Raw genomic sequence first — 27187 nt, 5'->3', positions numbered from 1 at the left:
GAGTGACCTTGATAAGAGTACTCTCAAACTCTACTCACCTGTACAACTTGAACAATTTTGCCTTAAACTTAAAGCTTTCAGTGAGGATTTACTCAGTTGAATTCAGACATATCTTTATAATTTTTGTTTACATGTTTTAGTTTTTTAGTAAAACAATAGAGTCCCTGCTAAATGGACAGTCATGACGCAAATGGACAGAGACAAATGGCCCTCTCCGCCATTATGTACCTGCCCGTACCTCTGCCCTCACCCGCGTCTTTTAGTTCTCGTTACTACCAACAGAGAGCTATAGTAAATATTTGTTTAGGGTCAGAGGCTCATCCAGATCTACTCTGGTTTCCATTAACACAGTTCTTTTGGGAAAGAAGTTCTCTCCCTCCCATTGTGGAAGAGTCAGTCAACGGCTCTACCCTTCCCAGTCAAGCAACAGATACAAGACCCAATCTACATCAATTGGGTTCCATTTCCCCGAAACATGAATTTTCAGCAGAGTGACAAGAAGAGGAAAACAAATTAGCTGAATCACGTTCATTTCACGCTTCTCAAGTGGCTCAGTAGTAAAGAATTCACCTGTAAATGCAGGAGACATGGATTTGATCCCTGGGTTGGAAAGATCCACTGGAGGAGGAAATGGCAACCCACTCTAGCATTCTTGCCTGGAAAATCCTATGGACCGAGGAGCCTGGTGGGCTACAGTTCATAGAGTTGCAAAGAGTTGGACACCACTGAGCGACTGAGCATGCATGCACACATGTACATTCATTTCAGCATGGTGCCTGGGACAGAAGTTGGATAGTTTCTGAAATCAGTGAATCTATGTTTTGCTTAAGTGAGCTAGAGACCTTTTCTGTTGCTTATAATCCAAGAACCCTGAGTTCTTCATGGTTCTGTTGCTGTCCACCTTAACCCCATGACAAAAGAACTGCTTTCTTAAAAGACTGGCAGCCGTATAGTTAAAGACATAGCTCTTATGAATTTGGAAAACCTAAGGTTTCAAGCTTTGAATGTTTGTTTGTTTACACCTTGTAAAGTAATTTGTGTAGGCAAATCAGCTGTCCACCCCCATTTAAAGTAATAATGAAGGACCAGATCATTTTCCACCTAATCTATAAAGTCACTGGAACAGAGTAGATTCCAACATACTCACCTTAAAGTAGATAATAAGCGCACTGGTTAACACACTGATGCTCTGAAGTAGGTCTCCAAGGGCATGTACAAAAGCAGCTCTGACACTGGCATTGGCTGGCACTTCTTTGTGATTGTGGGCAGGGCGTTCCTGGTGTAAAATCACACTTAGTCTGAAAGAACAAACAATGTCCTTGGCACACATGAGATTAACCTTAAAAATCTTTGCAGTGTCATGTTGACAATAGCCTGTGTTATCCAAACTGGCAACGGATTGAAACATTGCTGCTTTATAATGGACTGTTTTGGAGTAATTTTGAACACAGGAGTATCACAGAATTTTAAAATTTTCACACAAGGACAGACATTGAAGATGCTGTGCTTAGTTGCTCAGTCATGTCTGACTCTTTGTGACCCCATGGACTGTATAGCCCACCAGGCTCCTCTGTCCATGGGGATTCTGCAGACAATAATACTGGAGTGGGTTGCCATGCCCTCCTGAAGATCTTTCCAACCCAAGGATCAAACCCAGGTCTCGCACATTGGAGGCGGATTCTTTACCATCTGAGCCACCAGGGAAGCCCAGGAATACTGGAGTGGGTAGCCTATCCCTTCTCCAGGGGATCTTCCTGACCCAGGAATCAAACTGGGGTCTATTGCATTGCAGGCAGATTCTTTACCAGCTGAGCTACCAGGGAAGCCCAGTTAATGCTACTGTGTTTCATTTAAAACTAGAGAGTAACATCTGTTAGGTAAATGCCAAGTATTTGACAATGAGGAGGGGAAATATCATTTATCAAGTGTCTACCAAGCTAGACTTAAAGCTGAGCTTTGGTGGGAGCCTAATTAAATGTGCTGGTTTCAAATGCAAAAAGCAGCAGAAAGCAATACAACAAAATAAGCAGTGAACTTCATCAAGGTTGAATTTTTTAAACTTTTATTTTACTCGATTTTATTCATTTCCACTAGAACTTGAAATGTGAATAATTCCCTAATGGTCAATGATGAGAGTAATGTGCTTGCATAAATATGTAGCGATTTATCAAAACTGCAATATATTCATGTATATAAATGTTTTATGTGTGTATAACATATTGCAAAATTTAACATCTCTAATCCAATTCCAAGAGATTAGTAGTGGGCCCCATAAATTCTGTACCCAATTCTGTTTATCTACAACTTTAGGAGTAATATCTCTTATGTTTTGCCTAGAAACACTTTCTGAGCATTTTGGAACAAAGGCGTAAAAAAATAATTTTTCAGTGCCACATACCCCAGTCTGTTTGCAGGTAAAGTGTCTATTAAATCTCAGGCCATCGTCACAAAGCAGAATGACTTCTATTCATCAAGATTTGATCATTACAATAATGTACAGGCTTTATATTGTTAGTGTTTGAGCAGAAATTCACCTTCTATTAGAAGCTACCATTTAAAGTTCTTTAGACAGCCGTGTATGCCTGGCAGTTTATAGGCCTGCTATGTATGCTCATCCCATTGCCATTCATTCTTTTACTCACTTTATGTTTAAAAAAAAAAAACTTATTTAGGCATTTTATATGCCAGGCACTGTTAAATACTTGGAGCATAACAGTGAAAACAGACATGGTCCCTTCCCATTATAACTTTAAGTATGATGGAGATGGCAGAGATTCTAAAAAGACACACATAAATGGAAAATTCTAATTATACTAAGCCTATTAAGAACTGGTGCTACAGATAGTACAACAAGGGAGTCTGATTTAGTTAGACAGACAAAGCAATTGCGTTGGGTTTGAAAGGTTATACTAGAGTTAAATGGGCTAGGAGAGGAGGAAATGTTTCAGGCAGAGAAAACTTAGCCTTAAGGCTCTATCAATAACCTTCATCCTAGAATCCCTTAGCAAATTCTGTTAGAACTTTCTGCCCTGATTTTTGGCTCCCAAGGAATAGATTTATGCCCAAATTATGGTTCAGATATCTCTGTAGTCAGACAATGCAGCATCTAGCACTTGAAATCTGTAATCCCAGTTCTCTAAGTAAACGTTTTAGTCACTCAGTATGTTTATCCATAAAAACTGCCTCCTTGTGAAGGGAAGTCAATGCTTTTCAATTCCCTGGTCTTTGTAAGTATGAAAATCACCTGCAATATTAGGCTCAGAGTTTGAAAGCAGTTGCCGTAAAAAGAAAATGTGGATGGTATCTATTTAGAAAGTCAGCTTCAGTCATCAAGGTGCCAGATTTATGTGGTAGTTAACTGGGTGCATCTTCATCCTTAGGCAGCATGGACACAGCCTATATGACAATGACTCTTCAGAAATTATTAATATTTTTATTGCTGCTGCTGTCCTGGGGACATATTATTCTTCTTATGCAAAGATGATGGCTTATTTGTCTCCTAGGAGTGATAGACTTGTATTGATCTCTCCATATTTTTTCTCCCACTGCCAATGTGAAATGCATTTTCAAGTTAACTGCGTAAAATTAGGGATCTCATCAGTGACAGCAGATCAAATACCACTCTTCTGATTGTTTAAAGATTCTGAGCAATGGGTCCCAAACTAAGAAGTAAGGAACTGAAGCAGGTACAAGGTCAGGATATGACAGCACCTAGAGGAACTCATTTAAAGTATGCATGCTCAGATTGTCCTCTAATTCCAAGGACTCCTTTGTACCCTCTCTTTTAAAAAAAATGTTTAAAATGCCACTCTACTCTCACTGTCTTCTTCACTTTTATGCGTGAACCTACCTGATTGCATGTATCACGTTACATTGCAAGATAGGTGATCATAGAAGGTATCTGGGTTTCCTGTTGCTGCCATAACAAGTTACCACAGAACCTTTGTGGCTTCAGTCGCTCAGTCGTGTCTGACTCTTTGAGACCCTATGAATCGCAGCACGGCAGGCCTCCCTGTCCATCACCAACTACTGGAGTCCCCCCAAACTCATGTGTATCGAATCGGTGATCCCATCCAGTCATCTCATCCTCTGTCGTCCCCTTATCCTCCCGCCCCCAATCCCTCCCAGCATCAGAGTCTTTTCCAGTGAGTCAACTCTCACATGAGGTGGCCAAAGTATTGGAGTTTCACTCTCAGCATCAGTCCTTTCAATGAACACCCAGTAATGATCTCCTGTAGAATGGACTGGTTGGATCTCCTTGCAGTCCAAGGGATTCTCAAGAGTCCTCTCCAGCACCACAGTTCAAAGGCATCAAATCTTCGGCGATCAGCTTTCTTCACAGTCCAGCTCTCACATCCAAACATGACCACTGGAAAAACCATAGCCTTGACTAGACGGACCTTTGTTGGCAAAGTAATGTCTCTGCTTTTCAATATGCTATCTAGGTTGGTCATAACTTTCCTTCCAAGGAGTAAGCGTCTTTTAATTTCATGGCTGCAATCACCATCTGCAGTGATTTTGGAGCCCAAAAAGTAAAGTCTGACACTGTTTCCACTGTTTCTCCATCTGTTTCCCATGAAATGATGGGACCAGTTGCCATGATCTTAGTTTTCTGAATGTTGAGCTTTAAGCCAACTTTTTCACTTTCATCAAGAGGTTTTTTAGTTCCTCTTCACTTTCTGCCATAAGGGTGGTGTCATCTGCATATCTGAGGTTATTGATATTTCTCCCAGCAATCTTGATTCCAGCTTGTGCTTCTTCCAGCCCAGCATTTCTCGTGATGTACTCTGTGGCTTCAGTTCAGTTCAGTCGCTCAGTCGTGTCCGACTCTTTGCGACCCCATGAATCATAGCACACCAGGCCTCCCTGTCCCATCACCAACTCCTGGAGTTCACTCAAACTCACCTCCATCAAGTCGGTGATGCCATCCAGCCATCTCATTTTTCTGTCGTCGCCTTCTCCTCCTGCCCCCAATCCCTGCCAGCTTCAGAGTCTTTTCCAAAGAGTCAACTCTTTGCATGAGGTGGCCAAATAGAACAACATTAATGTATTATCTTATAGTTCTGGAGGTCAGAAAGCGGGCAGGACTGCATTCCTTCTGGAGGTTCCAGGAGGAAATTCATTTTATTACCTTTTCCAGCTTCTAGAGGTCATTTCTGTTCATTGACTCCAGGCCCTTTCCTCCATCTTCAAAGTCAGCAATGCATCATCTCTCCCCTCTGACCTTATGCGTCCCTCTTATAAGGATTTTTGTGGTTATGTTGGGCCTATCTGTATAATCCAGGATAATCTGCCCGTCTCAAGATCCATCCTTAACCACGTTTGCAAAGTTTCTCTTACCATGTAAATTGACATATTCAGGAGTTCCAAGGGTTAGAATGTGGAAACCCCTGAGGGGTCGTTAATGTGTCTCCCGCAGATGGTAGGTAGGTAGGTAGGTAGGTAGGTAGATAGATAACAGAGTTTTAAGTAAGGTTACCCCAAATCAGACTATCAAATAGGAAAGAGCAAATCAACCAAAAAGGGTCAAAGTCCTGGCCTCAACTCCCCATTGTCATGAGTAATCAAGCACTTCATGTAAGAAGACCAGACCAATATGGCAAAGATCAGATGTCCTATGAGAATGTGTTAAGACTGCCTGGATAAGAGAATGGACCAACAGGTGGAAACGAAAGAGAGAATTTAGCTAACACAGTTTAAGGAAGAATTTTCATGTAATCATAATGATGCAAAGATGAGATAGGTTGCTCTTGAGAGATATAAATTCCCTGTTATTCTGTTAAAATATATATGAAACTAATGACCATCTTATGGCGATATTCCAAAAGGGAATTCAAAAGTAGAAAGGGGCTGAAGTAAACAAAATTTATGATCCTTTCCAACCCAGGTCTCTGGGAACCCATGAGACAGAAACAGGAGAGGGGTAAGTCACATCCCACACGGAACTGTCAGTTTGTGTGAGAGAGTAGAATGACTAGAAGCTCAGTTCTGCGTTTGGTGGATCTATTTTCAAATCCTCCTCTGCACTACCTCATTGGCAGTTTATTTAACCTTACTGAGCTTCAATTTCCTAATCTGTAAAATATTTGCCTTGTGAACATTGAGCCTGATAATGTAGGTCAAAAGATCTTAGCAGTCTCTGGCACACAGGAAGCATTCAAGATGGTAGCTATTAGAAGCGGATATTAAAATGCACATTAACTAGCACAAGCAGCCTGATCTTCGGTTGTAGAGCCATTTGAACACTCTGTCAGGTCTCTACCATCCTCCCAAGTGGGGGAATTAGAAACAAGCAATAACAACAACAAAATCCCCACAAATGTCTGTCCTGACAAGCTTCACGGGCAGCGTGTGGGGCTACTTACATAATGTTGGCTGCCACTGCACAGCTCGAAACGATGATCATCAGAGTCGCCTGGATCTGGTAGTCGGGGTGCAGCAGGCGTTCACATGCCAGGTACACCAGCACGCCCGTCACCACCCAGACGCATAGGATGGACAGCAGGGCACCGAGGATCTCTAGAGATACAAGCACACAGACACCCATGCACAAAGGATCTGTGAGCCACTTTGATCTCCGCAAGACTCATGAGACAATGCTCCACCTCCCCACCAAGGAAAAGAGGCCCCACAGTACTTCACTTAGTCATTTACAAAGCAGAAGTGTGGGTGAATTTTAGTACTAAGATGAGACACTTTCTTGTTGCATTCATAAAATAGCAGTTCATTATGCTCCATATTACTAAGTAATTTTCAGCAAAATTTTAAAGCATATTAATTGCTGCCTGCCCTTGCTGTTTTCCTGAGGGATTTTAATTTAAACAGGTGCTAAAATGATTGAAAGTTATTAGGAGATGAAATAATGAGACACAAAGGGTAAAATGTGTTTAGAAACTCTTAATTCTGCCATAAAACATTTACAACTTGCCAGCACTGTAAAATAGTAAAAAGGGAAGGTTTCAGAGGCTTAATGAGAATGAGTTTCCTTTGCCAACCCAACATACTATAAATACAGAGGCAAACTCCAAGGTATGTCAACACTCTAACTGCATTTTATGGGCAAGAATAGGGAAGAAAGGAATCAGAATAGAGACATTTACATGAATATTTAAAGATAAGACAGTGCTCAAGCTTCCCACTGAGCAAAGCATGCTTGCTTACTTAGAAGCTCCTTAAGCCTCACCTTGATCTTTCACTCAACCTTTTAGATCAGTTCTAAAACCCTACAAGGCTCTAGATACACTCTGTGAGTCAGTGGTCAGGCACATCCCATAATTTCGACCCTCCCCCCTTTTAAGCAGAGCAATGTAACATATCATTTCCCAGACTTCAGTTATTTACATACACAATTTATGATTTTTGCTATATCCACATGCCCCCAGTCTCATTGTCCACTTAACACTCTATTCTTTTATTGAGGTATGGTTGATGGACAAAGTTATATAAATTTCAGGTGTATGAGATAGTGATTCAAAATTTTTTAAAGTTATATTCCTTTTATAGTTATTATAAAATGTTGGGTAGATTCCCTGTGCCGTATAATGTATCCCTGTAGCTTATTTACTTTATGTAGAACAGCTTGTATCTCTTAATCTCCTGTCCCTGTCACGCTCCTCCCCCTTCCCTCTCCCCTACTTTGTTTTACTTTTTAGATTCCACATATAAGTGGTATCATGTAGTATTTTTCATTCTCTATCTCATTTATTTCACTTAGTAGAAGGTCCTCCCTGTCCATCCATGTTGATGCAAATGGCAAATTTCCACTCTTGTTATGGCTGAGTAGTATTCTACTCTGTGTGTGTGTGTGTATGCCCAACTTATCTTTATCACCTCATCTGTTGATGGACACTTTGGTTACTTCCATATCGTGGAAATTAAAATAATGTTGCTATGAACATTGGGTGCATGTATTAACATTATCTTTACCTAAACTCACTTTTTTATTAAAAAACAATAATAATAAAATAAATAGAACTTTTATTAAAATAAAATAATAATAAAACTTTTTTATTAGCTTCTTCCTAAACAAAGTTATCCATGAAATTATATGTTTGATATACTAGTTGATTTTCTCCTATATGTCTGTGGCTGCTGCTGCTGATGCTAAGTCGCTTCAATCGTGTCTGACTCTGTGTGACCCCATAGACGGCAGCCCACCAGGCTCCCCCATCCCTGGGATTCTCCAGGCAAGAACACTGGAGTGGGTGGCCATTTCCTTCTCCAATGCATGAAAGTGAAAAGTGAAAGTGAAGTCGCTCAGTCGTGTCTGACTCTTTGCGACCCCATGGACTGCAGCCTACCAGGCTCCTCCGTCCATGGGATTTTCCAGGCAAGAGGACTGGAGTGGGGTGCCGTTGCCTTCTCCAATATGTCTATGGAGGTGCTGCCTAATATGGTAGCCATTGATCCAATGTGGCTGTTCAAATCTGAAGTAAAATTAAATATCCAGTTTTTCACTAGCACTAGCCACATTGAAATTGCTCCATGGCCACAGTGTTCTATCTATTGTACAACATTTCTCTTGAAACAGAGAGTTCTGTTGAGTAGCCCTGGCCTTCTGGAGAGTCAATTCTCACTGACCTCCATGGCCAGGAGGAGAAAGTTCAAGTAGCAGTCTAAATTCTGAGTCCTCCCTGTGTTTACAAAACAGCTTTGACCAATGGTATCAGAAAGGGTAAAATACGTGTAAAAATTTATGAGGATCAATGATGGGTACTCAGTCAAAGGTACATGTTTTCCAAATGTAGCCCTATTAGGGACTGATCTTTAAATTAGCATCTTTAAATCACAATGTCACCAAGTCCTTTTATTGATGTTTATTTCCTCAATTCTCTCTCTCCCTCTCTTTCTCTGAATGTTAAAGGCGAAACAGAGCAAAACACCTTTGATAATAAATTGTTTGGCATGAAATTGTTATTGTTCAGTCAAACCAAATCATGTCCAACTCTTCGCAACCCCATGGACTGCAGCATGCCAGGCTTCTCTGTCCCTCACCATCTCCCGGAGTTTGCTCAACTTCATGTCTATTGCATTGGTGATGCCACTCAACCATCTCATCTCATGAAATTAGAATTTCTATCACTCTAAGCATTAAAAACCACAGTTCATGATCATCAGGCTATAACCTGTGGTTTGCGTCTAGAGGCACCTTTTAGTGAAGGCTGTCTGTGTTAGCATGTTGGCCAAAGCTCTGCCCTCAGATCTCTTTCACGTTGATCCTCTCAACTGGTGTGAAAATATGGAGTTGTAACTCTTAGTATAAATGATTTTTACATTCAGCCAGAAGCTCCTCTTATTCCTCTGACATAAGAAATAATACAAAGGAGGAGAAGTAGAGAGGCAGTGTGTGTTAAAGAGATGGATGGACTGTAAAAATGAGCCACAGTAAAAATTTCCCAGACTGTAAAGCCTCATCATACCTGGTCCCCTTCCTAGACAAGAGCAAGCCATCACCCCATCAAAGACCCAGCTCTAAGAAAAGAGGAAAAGTAAACCTTCCTCCCCGCTTCCTCCTCTTCCTTCTCCTTTTCTCGTGGTTGTTGATGGTTGTTTGAACAAGATATCCAGCTGAGCCATTCACTGAATGGCTAAATGCCATGTGAACTGAAAGTCCATATTCTATTCCCAACTCCTCTGTGAGAAGCTCTTCAATCTTTCCAACTCTCTGGGCTCTCTGTGCTTTATTTTGCAAAATGTCAGAAGCTTCACCCCGCCCTCTCTCCTAGATGCCAAGTCTTTTAATGAATAACATCATGGGTGTTACCACACACTGAGATTCTTGGGCTGAGGTGGCTGCTAAAATGATGCATGTGTTCCTGTTGTCCCATTGGAGTAGAGGTAACCGTCATTCATCTGGCTATTAGTGGAATTAGCATTGAGAGCACACATTCCCATATACACATCTATTTCACTCTATGCACCAGAGATGTGCCTCTAAGGGATTTTCAAACAAAGCTTTGCTTCATCCCTTCCATATTTATGCTTGATTTGACTCTGCAGCATTACTCTGCGTTGATACTCAGTTGATGAACTATACCTGCTCGGTGCCATCCAAAGGTTAGCCGCTTGGAGGGGGGTTTTGAGGACAGCCACAAGGAGAAGAGACTGAGCAGGAAACTGGTCAGGTCAATTAAGAGATGGGCAGCATCCGTAATGACAGCAAGACTCCCAGCAATGTACCCACCTAGGGGATACAGAATAGGATATGGGGTTAGGGCCCCACGGTGCCACCAGATCGTATGTGTCCTAACCACAGTTTGGTGAAAATGCTCAGACTCACAGAACTGAAGACGAGAAAGGGTCTTAACTTGGATATAATCTACATCGTTTTGACAAGTAAGGAAACAGATTGAGAGGGTGAGGAGAATTTGAACACGTAGAAATGAATCGCACAGGAGAGGCCATTCCTGGGAGAGCTAAGGTACAGAGATTAGAAACTGGGGCACATTTGAAGAACATTCCGGTTAGATTGAGGCACAGGATTCAAAAAGGGAAGTATAATAGGATGAGACCAGAGAGGTGCAGGCTGGATTGAAAGGGTCTCCAGACTGAGGACCTGGACTTTGTCTGTAAACCAGATGACACAGTCTGGCCCGCTGATGTGCTCTTGTTTGATGTGTAATTTTACCATAGTCTTCACTACTTCCTTCTCCTCCATTAATTTATCTTAACCACCTGGGCTTGAAATCACTGTGATGAATATTGGGGAGGAGTAAGCAGAAAGGACAGGCACCTTCCAATGAGATCCTTTTTAAAAATGTTTATTCTGTATTGGAGCATAGTTGATTTACAATGTTGTGTTAGTTTCAGGTGTAGAGCAAAATGTCTTCATTGTTCATATACATAAACCTATTCTTTATCAGATTCTTTTCCCATATAGGTTATTATGGAATACTGAGTAGAGTTCCCTGTGCCATACAGTAGGTCCTTATTGATCATCTATCCTATATATAGTAGTGTGTTTATGTTAATCCCAAACTCCTAATTTATCTCCCTGCTACCTTCCCCTGGCTTGCCTGGTGGCTCAGACAGTAAAATGTCTGCCTGCAACACAAGAGACCCAGGTTCAATCCCTGGGTCCGGAAGATCCCCTGGAGAAGGAAATGGCAACCCACTCCAGTATTCTTGCCTGATCAATCCCATGAACAGAGGAGTTTGGCAGGCTACAGCCCGTGGTATCTCAAAGAGTCAGGCATGACTGAGCAGCTAACACATACACCTTCTCCCTTGGTAGCCAAAAGTTTATTTTCTGTGTCTGCAAGCCTGTTTCTGTTTTGTAAATAGGTTCATTTACATCATTTGTTTAGATTAAATGTGTAAATAATATCATATGATATTTCACTTTCTCAGACTTACTTCGGTTGGTATGATCATCTTGAATGCAGCAACAATCCAGTAAAGCATAGGAAGGGAACCCAGAGCATAGCAGACCTGCCTTGTTGTCTATCTGGTTTGTTCCCTGCACTTCCATTTAGTTCTCTATTAAGAAAAGACCCCCAACCTCTAAAACAGAAGTCAAAGAGCAGCCTTGTCTTTTCTCAAACAGGGCTTGTTGCTTGAGTGCAATAACTTTTATTGCTCTTGTTTCATCTTCCCAGCAAAGCGCTTCTGCTGATGAATTAGTCCTCCCAGAAGCTGTTTATCACCTTGTGTATTGCAAAGTGATGGAGTCTGTCAGTCATCAGCCCCTCCATCATCAGACTCACCTTGTCTCAACTAATGATTTTAAAATACTACATATAAGGTTCATAATTGCAGTAATCCCCACAGATTGCTGGCTCTAGCTGTAGTTAATAACTGGTTTGTCAAAGTTTAATGGTCTGAAGCAAAATCATCTTCAAGCTTGTTACTGAGCTGTCAGGGCAAAAATCGGAATGATTCATTAGCCAAAAAGCAACATTTTGCTAACAAATCAGCTGTCCTTCCAATTATCCTCTAATGTTGCTCTGTCTGCCAAACTTGGGCCTGATAATAAAGCTGTGTTAATAATGCATTATTTCTTCCCAGAGGAATGACTACATGCAGATAAGCAGCGTGCCACAATCTTAGCAATGAGTGATGGTGATGATTCTGTATGCTGGGCTAAAATCATAGCTTCAGTCAAGGAAATGACATCTTATAGGAGTTCTTCTACAGACTCAGCCAAGTTGGGAGGCACCCGGGAAAGAAAAAGGACTTACTTTGGAAGAAGCATGTTTGTATGGGAACTGAGAACCATTTTACAACCATCTGAGCTTCTTATAAGAACAATCCAGAAAACTGTGGGCCCTTATGCTGAATCTTACAGAGTAAATTGTTTTTAAGAGGTCATCTTGGCTGAACTTGCATTTGCTTCTGAAAGCCTGGGGATATTATTGACAATTAATTGAATCATCCAACCTGGATGTATGGAGCCCTTCCTGTACATAGGAAGGTAGTGTGCAGGGGTAGTGTGTACAAAGATAAATAAAGTGAAATGAAGCACAGGCCCTCTCTGCTGTGATCTCATTGTTTGATTCTCACTATCCAGAAGACAGGCGACATGAGCAAAGGGATCAGAAAGTCACTGTCACTGGGAGCCCTGAAGAACTTTCCACAGAGGGATGAGTAAGAATTAACTAGAAAGGAAGTATTTTTCAGGAAGAGATAAGAGCAGGAACAAAAACAGAGAGAAATGAAAGATCAGGGTACCTTCGTTGAAAAGTAAAAGGGGTGAACCTTTGCCGACAAAGGTCCGTATGGTCATAGCTATCGTTTTTCCAGTAGTCATGTGCAGATGTGAGAGTTGGACCATGAAGAAGGCTAAGTGCTGAAGAATTGATGCTTTCCAATTGTTGTACTGGAGAAGACTCTTGAGAGGTCCCTTGAGAGGCTGCAAGGCGATCAAACCAGTCAATCTTCAAGGAAATCAACCCTGAATATTCAATGGAAGGACTGGTGCTGAAGCGGAAGCTCCAGTACTTTGGCCACCTGTTGTGAAGAGCCGACTCATTGGAAAAGACGCTGATGGTGGGAAAGATTAAAGGCAAAGGGAGAAGCGGGTGGCAGAGGATGAGATGGTTGAATAGCATCACTGACTCAATGGACATGAATTTGAGCAAACTTCAGGAGATAGTGGAGGACAAAGAAGCCTGGCATGCCACAGTCTATGTGGTCTCAAAGACTCAGGACCTAGCAGCTGAAAACAACAAGAGGGGTGGCGTGTTGGAGGAATAATGGGCAATGAGATGGGAAGGGTGGCTTGGGCTCTTTGTAAGGTATCACACATCATGCAAAAGGACTTGAATGTTATCCTGTGGGAGAGAGGGATCTTTTTATGATTTTGAGGCAAGGTTATGCCATGCTCAGGTCTGTATTTAAGATCAGGAGATCTTTGCCAGTGATAGGGAGGATGACTCGGAGCCGGGAGAAGCTGGAGGTTAAGACACAGCAGGAATAGCCAAAGGGAATTGTGATACAGGCATGCAGCGAGGCAGCAACAGTCCTAGTCCTGGAGTGATTGACACAATGCAGAGAGCAAGGCACTGAGAACAGTGTGGGAGAGGTGCTAGGGACTGAGTCCTGGAAACAGACTCTCCCGGGGCCTGGGGGTGGAGATGACCTTAGACAAGCAGGGCAGCTGTTGGGCCTGAGTCTCAGATTCCCCTCAGATCTGGAGAGCTGGTGTCAGACACTCGGGATGTTTTTCATGAACAACAGAGACGTGCTGACAGGTCTGAGGGAACTCGGTGTTCATCTGACAATTGTAGTCTTGTGTCCTAGTGCTAGACTACTCCCCGTATATGTCGTTAAGTCATATTTTTAAAATTATTTGTTTTATGAGTAGCATTATTACACTGCATATAATGTTATGTCAGAAATTCATGATGTCATTATTTTAAAAGTATTTCAAACACATCACAGTTTGCTTTGGCACATTTTCGTAAATTTTTAGTACCAGGAACCTCAAAAAATATAAGTAACCTAAGCCACTGAGACACTCTGGCTCTAGTACAAAACAAGTACCCTTAGTAATCAAGCTTGTGGTTGTCACATCACCCAGCTTTGGCTTTCTCTTACTGCTGCTAAGTCGCTTCAGTCGTGTCCGACTGTGCGACCCATAGACGGCAGCCCATCAGGCTCCCCCGTCCCTGGGATTCTCCAGGCAAGAACACTGGAGTGGGTTGCCATTTCCCTCTCCAATTCATGAAAGTGAAGGTGAAGTCGCTCAGTCATGTCTGACTCTTAGCGACCCCATGGACTGCAGCCTACAAGGCTCCTCCGTCCATGGGATTTTCCAGGCAAGAGTACTGGAGTGGGGTGCCACTGCCTTCTCCTTCTCTTACTAAGAGAGAACTTTTTCTCCCTCTGAGATACTTACCATCTTCCCCAGCCTGCTGCCAGCTCTGTATTCCTGTCCAGAAAGCTAGTGCTTCCTCCATCCCTGCTTAACTCTTAACAGGACCTCAGGATGTCTTTCCCTGGCCACGCTCATTTTCTTAAAAAATGGCCATACTCGATTTTACTTTTGTGGGTTCTCTGTGTCTGCATGTCTGTCTTCTTAAATACAGATGCATATTTACATATGCAGTGTAACTCTGCTTAATGGCCTTTCTACAGTTAGGACCTTTCACGAGCAATCAGAAAGTTTTCCAGTTCAGTAGGCTCAGGGGCCCATTCACAGTGGACACACTGGTGCTTGTAGCCTTCGTTAATTCCTTCTTCCTGTCTGCTCTGTACCCTGTGGCCAGTTCTTTGTCTAAACACAGCTCTATGACCTTGCTCTCTCCTGTTCTAAGTGTCAGGTACTCCCCAAGGCCTATGGAATACACCCAGATTCCCCAGCCAGGCTGCTCAGCCTTCTGGAGCCCTCAGCCAGCATTCTAGTTTCATTCTTCACTAACCATGCTGCACCCCGTCCCGCTGCCTTGGGTTCTCTCCGTTGCTAAGTCATAAACACCCAGTGCAAACTACTGTAAACAGCAAAGTGATCATTTATTGGCTCAAATAACAGAGTAAATCTGGGTGGGACTGGATCAGGTACAGCCTAATCGTAAGGGTCAAAAAATCTTATTGGGGCTCTGCTCTGGCTCCAATTATTGCTTTTTATTTTTCTGCTAAAGACACACTTTCTCCCCTTCAGAAAAAAAAAAAGTGGGTCTCTGAGTTTCTATCATTACAGCATAGTATTTTAAAGGAAAACGAGAGAGCTTTTTCCCAAATCTCCTTGTATAAAGACCCAGAGACCCTGATTTATCCAGCTTGGCATCTCACATCCCACTGTGCCTATGAACTTGAAGTGCTGGGGCCAGAAGGACCAGCACTGCCACCAGGACAATAAGTATGAGAAAACCTTATTGGACAGGTAATGCCAGTCCACTGCAAACAGTGGCACACAAATATAGCTACACGTCAGAATCACTTGACTTGCTTTGTAAGAATACAGATTTCTTGTCCTGATGCTAACCTACCCACTCAAAATCTTTCCAGGTGAAGCTGATATTTATGATCTGCTGGGCCACATGCAAGCCCCTGAATGTGAAAGGCCCTTCTCATCTCCCTCTTTGGTACCTTTCAATTCCTACTCATCCTTCAAGGCTTTATTCAGACCCACATCCTGCAGGAGGACCTTCCAGATTGCCAATAGTCAACAGATAACACTACTTGCTTTCTCTGACTTGGTCAAAAATGGTTTTAGAAAGGCAGTGAGCTGTGGGTTGGAGTCTTGAATGATGGTCAGGGTTTTGACGAGTAGAGAGAATGAGAGGGCTTTTCCATATAAATCAAAGGGCATAAGCAAAGGCTACAGAGACCTTACAGTGCAATGATTATTTTGCACAGAATGAATAAATGTCATATAGGGAAGAAATGTCACATACAGTAGTAGTAAAAGGAGAACATTGATAGTTTGGCAGCCAGATGGTAGAATAATCTGAAAGCCAAAGTAGAATTTTTCACTTTGTCCAGGATGCTGGCGTTTTCCAATGTATTGATCTCTTTTCCCTTGGGGCACCAAGTAGAGCTTAACACAGAGAAAGCCCCTGCATCAGCCTCTTTCTGCTGCAAGGATACTTGTCAGTTTATCTCTGTGCTCAGGAAAATTTCCTGTGCTTGCCGTGATGGGGAAAAGGTTGTGAAGGACTGAAATGGCAAAGGTGAGCCACTGGAGAATTTTGAAGACAGAATTAACACAAAGAGAGCAATGTTTTAGGAAATTTTAGCTCAATATCAATACAATTCAAATTCCAAGTGATTTTCTGTTAGTATCCATTGAATTCCTTTACTGACAACATCACTTTCTTCTGACTCTAAAGCCAGATTTGAACTCACAGACTAATTATTAGAAATGAGAAGGAAAGGAGGAGATTGATTTGCTTTCTCAAAGTGAATAGCTTCTCATTTCCCCTCGAAAAATATGTCATTTTAGAAACAAAGTGACAGGGCATGGAAAGGTACAAAGAGGAAACTGAGTTTTGTAAATGAGAGACCATCTCATTCCAGAATATCAATTACACATCACCCGGGGAGATTATGTGTCTGTTCGCAACATCCACATGATTTCAGGGCAAAGCAATAGAAGCAAACTGTGGAGAAAACAAGCCAGTTTATGTGTCCTGTAAGGTGTGTTCACATGGGGGTGGTATGTGTGTATGTTCAGTCGCCAAGTCATGTCCAACTCTTTGCAACCCCATGGACTGTGGTATGCCAGGCTTCCCTGGTTGCTCAGATGGTATGGGGTGGGGTGGTAACAGTACTTTATCTGTAAGGCTATGAATTTCCAGAATATCACTTTTTCATGTCATGTTTCAAATGGATTCTGTTTTTTAGATTTTCCATTTTGTTGATCTCTTATACAAGCAATTGAAAATTGTGTACAATCTCATGAATTTCCCTAGTAAAAAAGAATGCCTCTCTAGTATAGGTATCAATGGATTTCCAGAGGGAGCTTTCCAGACTGGAGCTGCTAAAAGTAACTTCTTGGCAGCTCTATCAAGTTATTAAGTCATTCATTCAAAAGACTTACCCTGGCTCTAGAAATTATATGGCATTAATTTTTTAAAATTTGACTAGAAGGTTATTTACCAACTCTGGATTCATCTTGAATCTGATTAAGAGCCTGGGCTCTCTTCCCTGATGCTGGGAAAGATTGAGGGCAGAAGGAGAACAGGGCGTCAGAGGATGAGATGGCTGGATGGCATCCCCAATGCAATGGACATAAACCCTGGCAAACTTTGGGAGATGGCATGCTGCAGTCCATGGAGTCGCAAAGAGTTAGACACGAACACAACAACAAGCTCTCCTCAAGCTTTCTAGTTTTCAAAAGCTATGAAAGTCTATGTGTATAGGTCAGAAGACTCAATATCTTGAAGAAACAAATTAATTCTCATTGCTTGCTTTTGTAGTACAAAAAAAATAGTTTAGCAAATTCTCCTTTAGTCTTAGATTATTATTAATTTATCACCCATCTGGGGTAATAAAGAGAAAATGAAGCCAAAATATCAGTAAGAGAATGTAACAAGTAATAGTGGTAAGAGTGGTATTGAAAAATGAAATTGTCAGTTGCTCAGTCATGTCTAACTCCTTGTGACTACCTGGACTGTAGCCTGCCAGGCTCTTCTGTCCATGGAATTCTCCAGGCAAGAATTCTGGAGTGGGTAGCCATTCCCTTCTCCAGGGGATCTTCCCAACCCAGGGATCAAATCCAGGGATCAAGCCCAGGTCTCCCACATTGCAGGCAGATTCTTTACCATCTGAGCCACCAGAGAAGCCCCAAGAGTACTAGTAGCTTATGGCAAAAACTATATAGGTGGTTTATAATGTTATTTTAAATTATTTTGATAAAAAAAAATAAATAAGATTACATAGCATACCAAAACCTTTAGATTGTTCTTAACTATACATAGCTTTGTTATTAATAAAAAAGGATACAAATATATTAAATAAGAATATAACAAGATATTAAAATATGCAATAGAACTAAAGCTCTGACAAAAGAAACACAGAGGAAGTAAAAATATTTTTAAAGCCAAGGATTGTGAATTAAGAAAACAGAAGGAAAATTAAAATAATACATTCAATAAAAATATTTACCAATAAAATAAATAGACATCTATCAAGTTAAAATTAAGAAAAAGAAGTAAAAATATACAGACAGTATTAAAATGAGAAAGGAACTGTATTAAAGAGAGTACCCATATGAGACTATCATGTTCCATTTTACAATTTCTGAGATGAATCAATTTAGAGATTTATAAATAACCAAAATTTATTCAAGAAGTAGAAATTTTTAATATGTCCGTGAATGAGAAAGAAGCTAAAATATATCAAAAGATTATATCCAAGAATGTCTCTTAAGTCAGAAAATTTATTAGGGAGTTCTTAAAAAAGAATAATTACAATGCCATATAAACTTTTAGCTTTTTTAAATAAAAAGGAAATTATTAAAACTAAATTTTTCATTTCAATATGCATAACTCAGATTCTAAAACCTAGAAAAGTAGTTCCAAACAAAAAGCTATAGTTAAATTTCAACGACAAAAAAAGGTATAAAAGTCCTAACAAAAATATCAGTGACTCAGGTTGAGCAATGCATTGAGAGGATGGTCCACCAAGGTCAAGTTCAGAGGCACCATATGGGAGCCTAAGAACATAGGCTCTGGAATTCAAACTGCCTGCCACTGATAGGTATGTTACTAAAGTCAATACTTTACTCTTTGTGTTTCAGATTTATGGTCTATAAACTGCAATTTATAATAGGACCTATCTCTCAGGAATGTCATCAAGGTTAAGTAAGGTAATTCATTGAAAGCACTCATCACAGCTCCCAGCACATAGTAAGCATAAATAAATATTAGCTGTTGTCATCATAATGTCAGAAATGCATGGTGATCTCTTAATACAATGCACATCGAAAATAGATCAAACTTTTTAAAACAGAATGAACTTAAAAGAAAAGGTTTTTGATAAAAGGCAATACTCATCCTTGATTATTTGTTAACCATTAAAAAATTAGGAGGACAAGAAGAATACTTTGTTAACATAATAAAAATACTTAACCCCTCAGGAAATATTTCACTTAACAGTTAAATAGTTGAACATATGACTTCATTTACCATATTATTTAACATGATAAAAATATGAAACATACAGAAGAGATATAACTATTGAAATGAAGGAGAAATAAATTTTTTGACAAAAGAGGGTTATCTCCTGGGATGGGGAGGAGGGATGACAAGAACAAGGAAAATTAACTGAGATACATTTAGAATGGCAATAGTTCAAATACATTATTGAATTAAAGTGAATATACAAAATGAAAACTTTCCAAAATACAATAAGTAATGATCTACAAAGTAGGACATGAGAAAAGGGAGACCCTACTCACCTCTGGAAAGAATAAACCAAACACACAAAACTACTATAAACCTAGCAAGAAATAGATTGCCTATGTCTTTAAACAAGCAAACGTAAACCACAGAACCTTGAAGAGAGATGTAGAGTATTGGGGTAAATGGAGAAATGTACCATATTCCTAGAAGGAAAAACTGAGTATTTTAAGAAGATTTGTGTTCCCAAATTAATTCGTATACAATGAAATCATAATTAAATTTTGAAGGAAGCTGAACAAAATTATTTTCATGTTCAATTAGAATAATAAACAGGAATGAACAGCTTTATTTTTTTTTTCTGTTAAAGGATAATGAGGGAAGAACAACAGACATTACAACATGTAAATCTGCATTAAATATGTTAACTGCCGACAGATCAGCAACACAGGTCAATTAAACACCTTAGAACCTAACTCTATTAAGTTCAAGAAGGAGGTGATATATGTCTACGTATGGCTGCTTCAAGTTGTTGTACAGCAGAAACCAACACATTGTACAGCAATTATCCTCCAATTAACAATAAATTTTAAAAAAAGAAAAAAGCAATATGGAGAAAAATCAATGGAGGAAATAATGAACTATTCTATAAATGATGCTGAAATCTTTGTTAGCTCATTAGAGAATTTTCAATCCTGAGAGCATATATAATTTCATATTGATTTAAAATTAAATGTGAAAAATTGAACAACACAGTGATATTTATCTTCTCAGTAGATAGGAAAGGCTTACTAAGCACTAAAACAGTGGAAGACTAGTATAATAAAATAAATCAGTTCAAAATGAAATGTTTGATAGAATTACCTATATAAAATTTGAAACTTCTCTAAGTCAAACCAAAAATTAATCCAAAATTAAAAAGTAAATGACAAATTAGAATAGTGCTTATAACAAATGTAACAGAAGTTTAACATCCTAATATATAAAGAGCTCCCAGAGATCAATATAGAGAATTACAAATTATCTGACAAAATACAGATCACTAATACATTAGCAGAGGGAAATAGAGATCACTAATAAACATGCAAATAATATTAACAGTAACAGTTAAAGGAATGCATATTAAAATAAAGCTTATTCATCTATACAGTAGCAAAGATTTTTAAAAGATTGAAATAAATTCTAGTAACTATTTGGAGAGAGTCATTCTGCAAAGCTGGCAGACCCAGGAATTGTTTCAAGCTTTCTAGAAAGCAGTTTGACCATGTGCACAAAGAAGTAATAAAAATATTCATGTTCTTCAACCAACAGTTTCCACTTTAAGGAATCTCTTTGAAGGGATAAGCCAGAAAAGCAGGCAGAGTTTTATTCAAGATTTTTCACTGCGTCATTGTCCATAAGCAGGAAAAAAACTCCCTAAATTTCTAACAATGGAGAGATGGTTGTGAAAATCACAACAGCGTATTATAGAATATTGTTCAGGCATAGAAATGTTTTTTGAAGAATATTTGATGGCATGGCAAAAAGCATTCAGCATGCTCTCAGTTATATTTTAAAAAGTTATGAGCTATGAATATAAAATATATTGTACAAAAATACTCCATAATGTTATTGGAGATTATCATTCGATTATGGGATTTTGATGAATATTATTTTGCTTCCTTCTATTTTCCAACTTATCTACAATGAGCATATTGTTACTTTAAGTGTACAGAAAATAGTCTTTTTTTAAAAAGAAGCACTTTAGACAACCCTCCTGTAATGACGCGGGGGTCTCGTTTGTTTGCTTGTTTAATTGGAGACGTTTTGAGAAATACTCACCCACGACCTCTGCAATCATGAAAACTAAGCATATTCCTGAAGCAGCACGGAGCTTCCACTTGGCGCAGATTTGCTCCTGTGCCCTGTCCTCTGTAGCCTTGCAGTTATGGTGGCAGTGATGGATGACTCCTGACTCCAGCTCCTCTGGCTTTTCTCCCAGACACTGATCTTTATTCAAGGGTTTCTGCTGGAGTTCCACGCTGTGGAGGAGTTTGACAGAAGCACGAAGTGAACATGGTTGCAAACAAACTTCTCACTGACAGCCCTACCCATTCTCACAACAGCTATGAGGACATTTGCTGACTAGCTCGGAACTTAGAATTCACATCTCCTTCTAGGTGAAACATCCAGTGTAAGGAACAAGCAAGAGATTTTCTTCTGAATTCTGTTTCAAGAAAGTTTTGTTTTTATGTAAGCAAACTCACATTTAGTCTATATTACCCCTGTGGAAACAGTGTCAGATTTTGTTTCTTTTGGGCTCCAAAATCACTGCAGATGCTGATTGCAGCCAGTCACTGCAGATGCTGATTGCAGCCATGAAATTAAAAGACGCTTGCTCCTTGGAAGGAAAGTTATGACCAACCTTGATAGTATATTAAAAAGCAGAGACATTACTTTGCCAACCAAGGTCCGTCTAGTCAAGGCAATGGTTTTTCCCGTGGTCATGTATGGATGTGAGAGTTGGACTGTGAAGAAAGCTGATCGCCGAAGAATCGATGCTTTAGAACTGTGGTGTTGGAGAAGACTCCTGAGAGTCCCTTATACTGCAAGGAGATCCAACCAGTCCATTCTAAAGGAGATCAATCCTGGGTGTTCATTGGAGGGACTGATGCTAAAGCTGAAACTGCAATACTTTGGCCACCTCATGCGACGAGTTGACTCACTGGAAAAGACTCTGATGCTGGGAAAGGTTGGGGGCGGGAGGAGAAGGGGACGACGGAGAATGAGATGGCTGGATGGCATCACCGACTCTGTGGACATGAGTTTGAGTGTACTCCGGGAGTTGGTGATGGACAGGGAGGCCTGGCGTGCTGTGATTCATGGGGTCGCGGAGAGTCGGACACGACTGAGCGACTGAACTGACTGACTGACTGACCCCTGTGGAAACAGTGTCAGATTTTGTTTCTTTTGGGCTCCAAAATCACTGCAGATGCTGATTGCAGCCAGGAAATTAAAAGACACTTACTCCTTGGAAGGAAAGTTATGACCAACCTTGGTAGTATATTAAAAAGCAGAGACATCACTTTGCCAACAAAGGTCCGTCTAGTCAGGCAATGGTTTTTCCCGTGGTCATGTATGGATGTGAGAGTTGGACTGTGAAGAAAGCTGATCTCCGAAGAACTGATGCTTTTGAACTGTGGTGTTGGAGAAGACTCTTGAGAGTCCCTTGGACTGCAAGGAGATCCAACCAGTCCATTCTAAAGGAGATCACTCCTGGGTGTTCATTGGAAGGACTGATGCTAAAGCTGAAACTGCAATACTTTGGCCACCTCATGCGACGAGTTGCTGCTGCTGCTAAGTCGCTTCAGTCGTGTCTGACTCTGTGCGACCCCATAGACAGCAGCCCACCAGGCTCCCCTGTCCCTGGGATTCTCCAGGCAAGAACAAGTTGATTCACTGGAAAAGACTCTGATGCTGGGAAAGGTTGGGGGCGGGAGGAGAAGGGGATGACAGAGAATGAGATGGCTGGATGGCATCACTGACTCTGTGGACGTCAGTTTGAGTGAACTCCGGGAGTTGGTGATGGACAGGGAGGCCTGGCGTGCTGTGATTCATGGGGTCGTGGAGAGTCGGACACGACTGAGCTACTGAACTGAACTGAACTGAACTGAACCCCTGATTAGGGTTTCCCAGGTGACTTAGTGGGTAAAAGAATCTGCTTGCAATGCAGGAGATGCAGGCAGACGCAAGTTCAATCCCCAGCTCAGGAAGATTCCCTGGAGGAGGGCAAGGCAACCCACTCCAGTATTGTTGCCTGGAGAATCCTATGGACAGAGGAGCCTGGTGGGCTACAGTCCATAGGGTCACAAACAGTCAGTCACGACTGAAATGACTAAGGACGCACACACACCCACAGCTCTAATGAAGAGATAGCAAAGGAGGGACTTCCCTGGTGGTCCAGTGGTTGAGAATCTGCCTAACAACGCAGGGCACACAGATTTCATCCCTGGTCCAGGAAGATTCCACATGCAATGGGGCATCTAAGCTTTCAAGCCACACCTGCTGATCCCAAGCACCCTAAAGCCCATGCTCCGCAACAAGAGAACCCGCCGCAACAATAGAAGCCACCACAATGAAGAAAAAAACACAAAAACCTACGCACCTGCAACAAAGAGGAGCCCCAATCGCTGCAACTAGAGAAAGCTTGCACGCAGCAAGGAAGACCCAGTGCAGCCAAAGATAAATTCATTTTTTAAAAGAGATCAAAAAAAAAAGGAGAAAGGAAGCAAATACATTTTTATTCATTTCCTTCCCAGCTACTTCACTGAAAAGATTTTGGACACTGCTATAAATTTAGAAAGGGGCAGTGATGAGATTATTATTGTTATTAATGAGCAATGTGTGTATGAGCCAGCCTGGTGATGGAAATACTCACTGTGGTGTGCCATCACTGTCTTTCTTCCCAATAGTCACATTGTTAATAGGTTATAGCACTTTTTCCTGCTGAGTCCATATGGACCCTTAACACAGCTTTGTAGAAATCTCTACCGATCTATCAAAGTTGTAATGAGAGTTTTTTGTTGTTGTTCTTTAGCCGCTAAGTCATGTCAGACTCCTTTATGACCCCATGGACTGTAGCCCACCAGGCTCCTCTTTCCATGGAATTTCCCAGGCAAGAATACTGGAGTGGGTTTCCATTTCCTTCTCCAGGGGATCTTCCCAACCCAGGTATCAAACTCACATCTGCATTTGACAAGCAGATTCTTTACCACTGAGCCACTAGGGAAGCCCAGTGAGAGTTAAACCTACTTGTACTTCCCCAAAGAGGCAGTGCATTTTTGTTCTGTTCAAGGATAAAGAATTCATAGAAATATGGAACCATTTATAGAAATATAGAATTTCACAGATGCAAAGATTGTAGATGACATTAATCCAGTGCCACAGAGAGGAACCTGTCGGTTACAGTCACAAAATATCAGACACAACTGAACAACTAAACAACAAACAACACATTTCTTACTGAAGTAACTAAGATTCAGAGAATTTAAGTAATTTCCTGAGGTCAGATAGCTGGGAAATGGCAGAGCTAGGACCCCAAGCTCAAACTTGTTTTCACTGTGCCCACTTTGCCTCTCTATCTGAACATTGGTACACTTAAAACCAAAGTTTACCACCACAGTGATCTCGAACTACTCAGGCTTATAGTTTTAATAAACTTATTAGAAGACATTAATAAGATTCTTAGAAGAACTTTGTATTCATGGCTTTGAAAGGCATAAAATAGAAATAAATTATTTTTCTCCACTTGAAGAGTTACTTCATTGGCCTTATCACCATCCAGAAAAAGATCTGATGGTTTTGGCTTAAATGATATTTATGATTATAACTCTAATTATCATTATATATTTTTCTGAATAAAATAGCATACATATTCATTGTAGAAAAACTGGAATTACAGAAAGGTACAAAACAGAGGGAAAAATCACTAATAAACATACTTCCAAGAGACAAATACTGTTGATAGCTTTAGTTTAGCTTTGTAATACACAGATGCACTTTTTTTTACTTAGTTGTTGTCGTTCACTCACAAAGTCGTGTCCAACACTTTGTGACCCCATGGACTGTAGCATACCAGGCTCCTCTGTCCTCCACCATCTCCTGGAGTTCGCTCAAATTCATGTCCATTGAGTCAGTGATGCTATCCAACCATCTCATCCTCTGCCACACCCTTCTCCTTTTGCCTTCAATCTTTCCCAGCATCAGGGTCTTTCCCAGTGAGTCAGTTCTTCATATCAGGTGACCAAAGTATTGGAGCTTCAGCTTCAGTATCAGTCCTTCCAATGAATATTCAGGGTTGATTTCCTTTAAGATTGACTGGTTTGACCTTGCAGCCTCTCAAGGGACCTCTCAAGAGTCTTCTCCAGCACCACAATTTGAAAGCATCAATTCTTCAGCACTCAGCCTTCTTTATGGTCCAACTCTCACATCCGTACGTGACTATTGGAAAAACCATAGCATTGTCTAAGCCCACTAGGGCTTCCCTGGTACCTCAGATAGTAAAGAATCTGCCTACAATGCAGGAGACCCAGGTTCGATCCCTAGTTCAGGAAGATCCTCTGGAGAAAGAAATGGCAGCCCACTCCAGTATTCTTGCCTGGATGACTCCATGGAAAGAGGAGCCTGGCAGGCTACAGTCCACAGGGTTGCAAAGATTCAGACATGACTGGAAGACTCACACTTTCACTTTCTTTGACTCTACAGACCTTTTTTGGCAAAGTGATGTCTCTACTTTTTAATATGATGTCTAGATTCCTCATAGCTTTTCTTCCAAAGAGCAAGCGCCTTCTAATTTCATGGCTGCAGTCACCATCCACAGTGATTTTGGAGCCCAAGAAAATAAATCTGTCACTGTTTCCACTTTTTTCCCTTCTATTTTCCATGCAGTGATGGGACTGGATGCCATGATCTTAGTTTTTTGACTGTTGAGTTTCAAGCCAGCTTTTTCACTCTCTTCTTTCACCTTCATTAAGAAGCTCTTTAGTTCCTCTTCACTTTCTGCCATTAGAGTGGTAATATCTGCATATCTTGAGGCTGTTGATATTTCTCCCAGAAGTATTGATTTCTACTTGTGATTCATCCAGCCTGGCATTTCGTATGGTGTACTCTGCATACAAGTTAAATAAGCAGGATGACAATATACAGCCTTGACATACTCCTTTCCCAATTTTGAACCAGTCAGTTGTTCCATGTCTAGTTCTAACTATAGCAATAGTTAGAAGCATTTTGACCCACACAGAGGTTTCTCAGGAGACAAATAAAGTAGTCTGGTATTCCCATCTCTTTAAGAATTTTTCAGAGTTTGTTGTGATTCACTTTTTTCTTAGAGTCCATATTAATTAGAATGTTTTTCATTGCAAGTACAGAAAACAAAGCTCATGCTAGGTACATCAATACACGGGAATTATTGGTTTTGCAGCTGAAAACATCTAGAGGCATCAGGCCTGATTTATCAAAGCTCCAGAGCCATTGCTCTGCAGTTCTCTACTACTCTTTTACTGCAGGCTTAATTTTTATCATAAAGTGGAATAGTTGCCCAAGGTAATCAGGACTGTGTACTTGTATTTTCTTATACAGGGAGAAAGAGTGTTCATTCTCTCAACTGCTAAACAGGAGTCCTGAGTTGCATGCTGATTTGGCAAGCCTTTAAAGCCAGAGGAATATGGATGGGCTAATTGACTTAGACCTTGTTATAGCCAGAAAAGTGGCTAAACCCAACCGCACTGACTCCTACAGCTGAGAGTGGGGTAAACTCTACCCAGATCACGTGACTGCAACTCAGTGGGGGTGGGCTGGGGATTCCACCAAAGATACAGCTTTGGGACCTAATATTTAGCTGAATGTATTATTAACATTTTCTCAATTTATTAAATATTCTACATCATTAGTTCAATATAGAGAACATTATATTTAGTATAGATATATCACAATATTTCCTAAAATTAAATAATTGACTCTTCCAATTATTTGCTCATATAAGCTCTGTTGTGATTCATATCCTTATATTCCTTATATTTAATTTTTACTCAATATATTATTATTTCCTCAAATGTAATCCTGAAAGGGGAATATCTTGGTTAAGAAGTATCTACACTTTTAAGAAATTTAATGTATGTTGACAAATTGGCTTCAGAATGTTTTTGCTGGTGATGTTAATAGCACTCAGGATTTTGAAGAGTTCTAAATCTAATTGGAATAAGAACCATTTGGCAAAAGACACATTTAGTTCTTATATCTATAGATTTTCACCTTTGTAATGTGATACACACTGATAATTAGCAACCATGTAGCATAGTAATATTAGTCACCAATGGTCATTGACTCAGAGGAGCCAAGAACTAATAGGAGAGCATGATGGAGGTTTC

General features: G+C 40.5%; 1 protein-coding gene across 1 annotated transcript in view; it reads right to left on the bottom strand.

The window, feature by feature from the left end:
• Nucleotides 1-27187, bottom strand: part of SLC30A8 (solute carrier family 30 member 8) — a 39923-nt gene that overhangs the window by 8244 nt on the left and 4492 nt on the right. The window contains exons 2-5 of the mRNA XM_055432476.2: nucleotides 21105-21304; nucleotides 10037-10183; nucleotides 6366-6519; nucleotides 1148-1298 (exon numbers count right to left, since the gene is read on the bottom strand). Coding sequence (XP_055288451.2) covers nucleotides 1148-1298; nucleotides 6366-6519; nucleotides 10037-10183; nucleotides 21105-21304 — 652 coding nt within the window. The remainder of the gene's footprint in view (nucleotides 1-1147; nucleotides 1299-6365; nucleotides 6520-10036; nucleotides 10184-21104; nucleotides 21305-27187) is intronic.

Source organism: Moschus berezovskii, chromosome 16 (assembly GCF_049115385.1).
Source record: "Moschus berezovskii isolate FMDL1 chromosome 16, NW_MosBer_1.0, whole genome shotgun sequence".
NCBI classification, from domain to species: Eukaryota; Metazoa; Chordata; class Mammalia; order Artiodactyla; family Moschidae; genus Moschus; species Moschus berezovskii.
The sequence above is the reverse complement of the archived record's forward strand: the minus strand, read 5'-3'. Positions and strand labels throughout refer to the sequence as shown.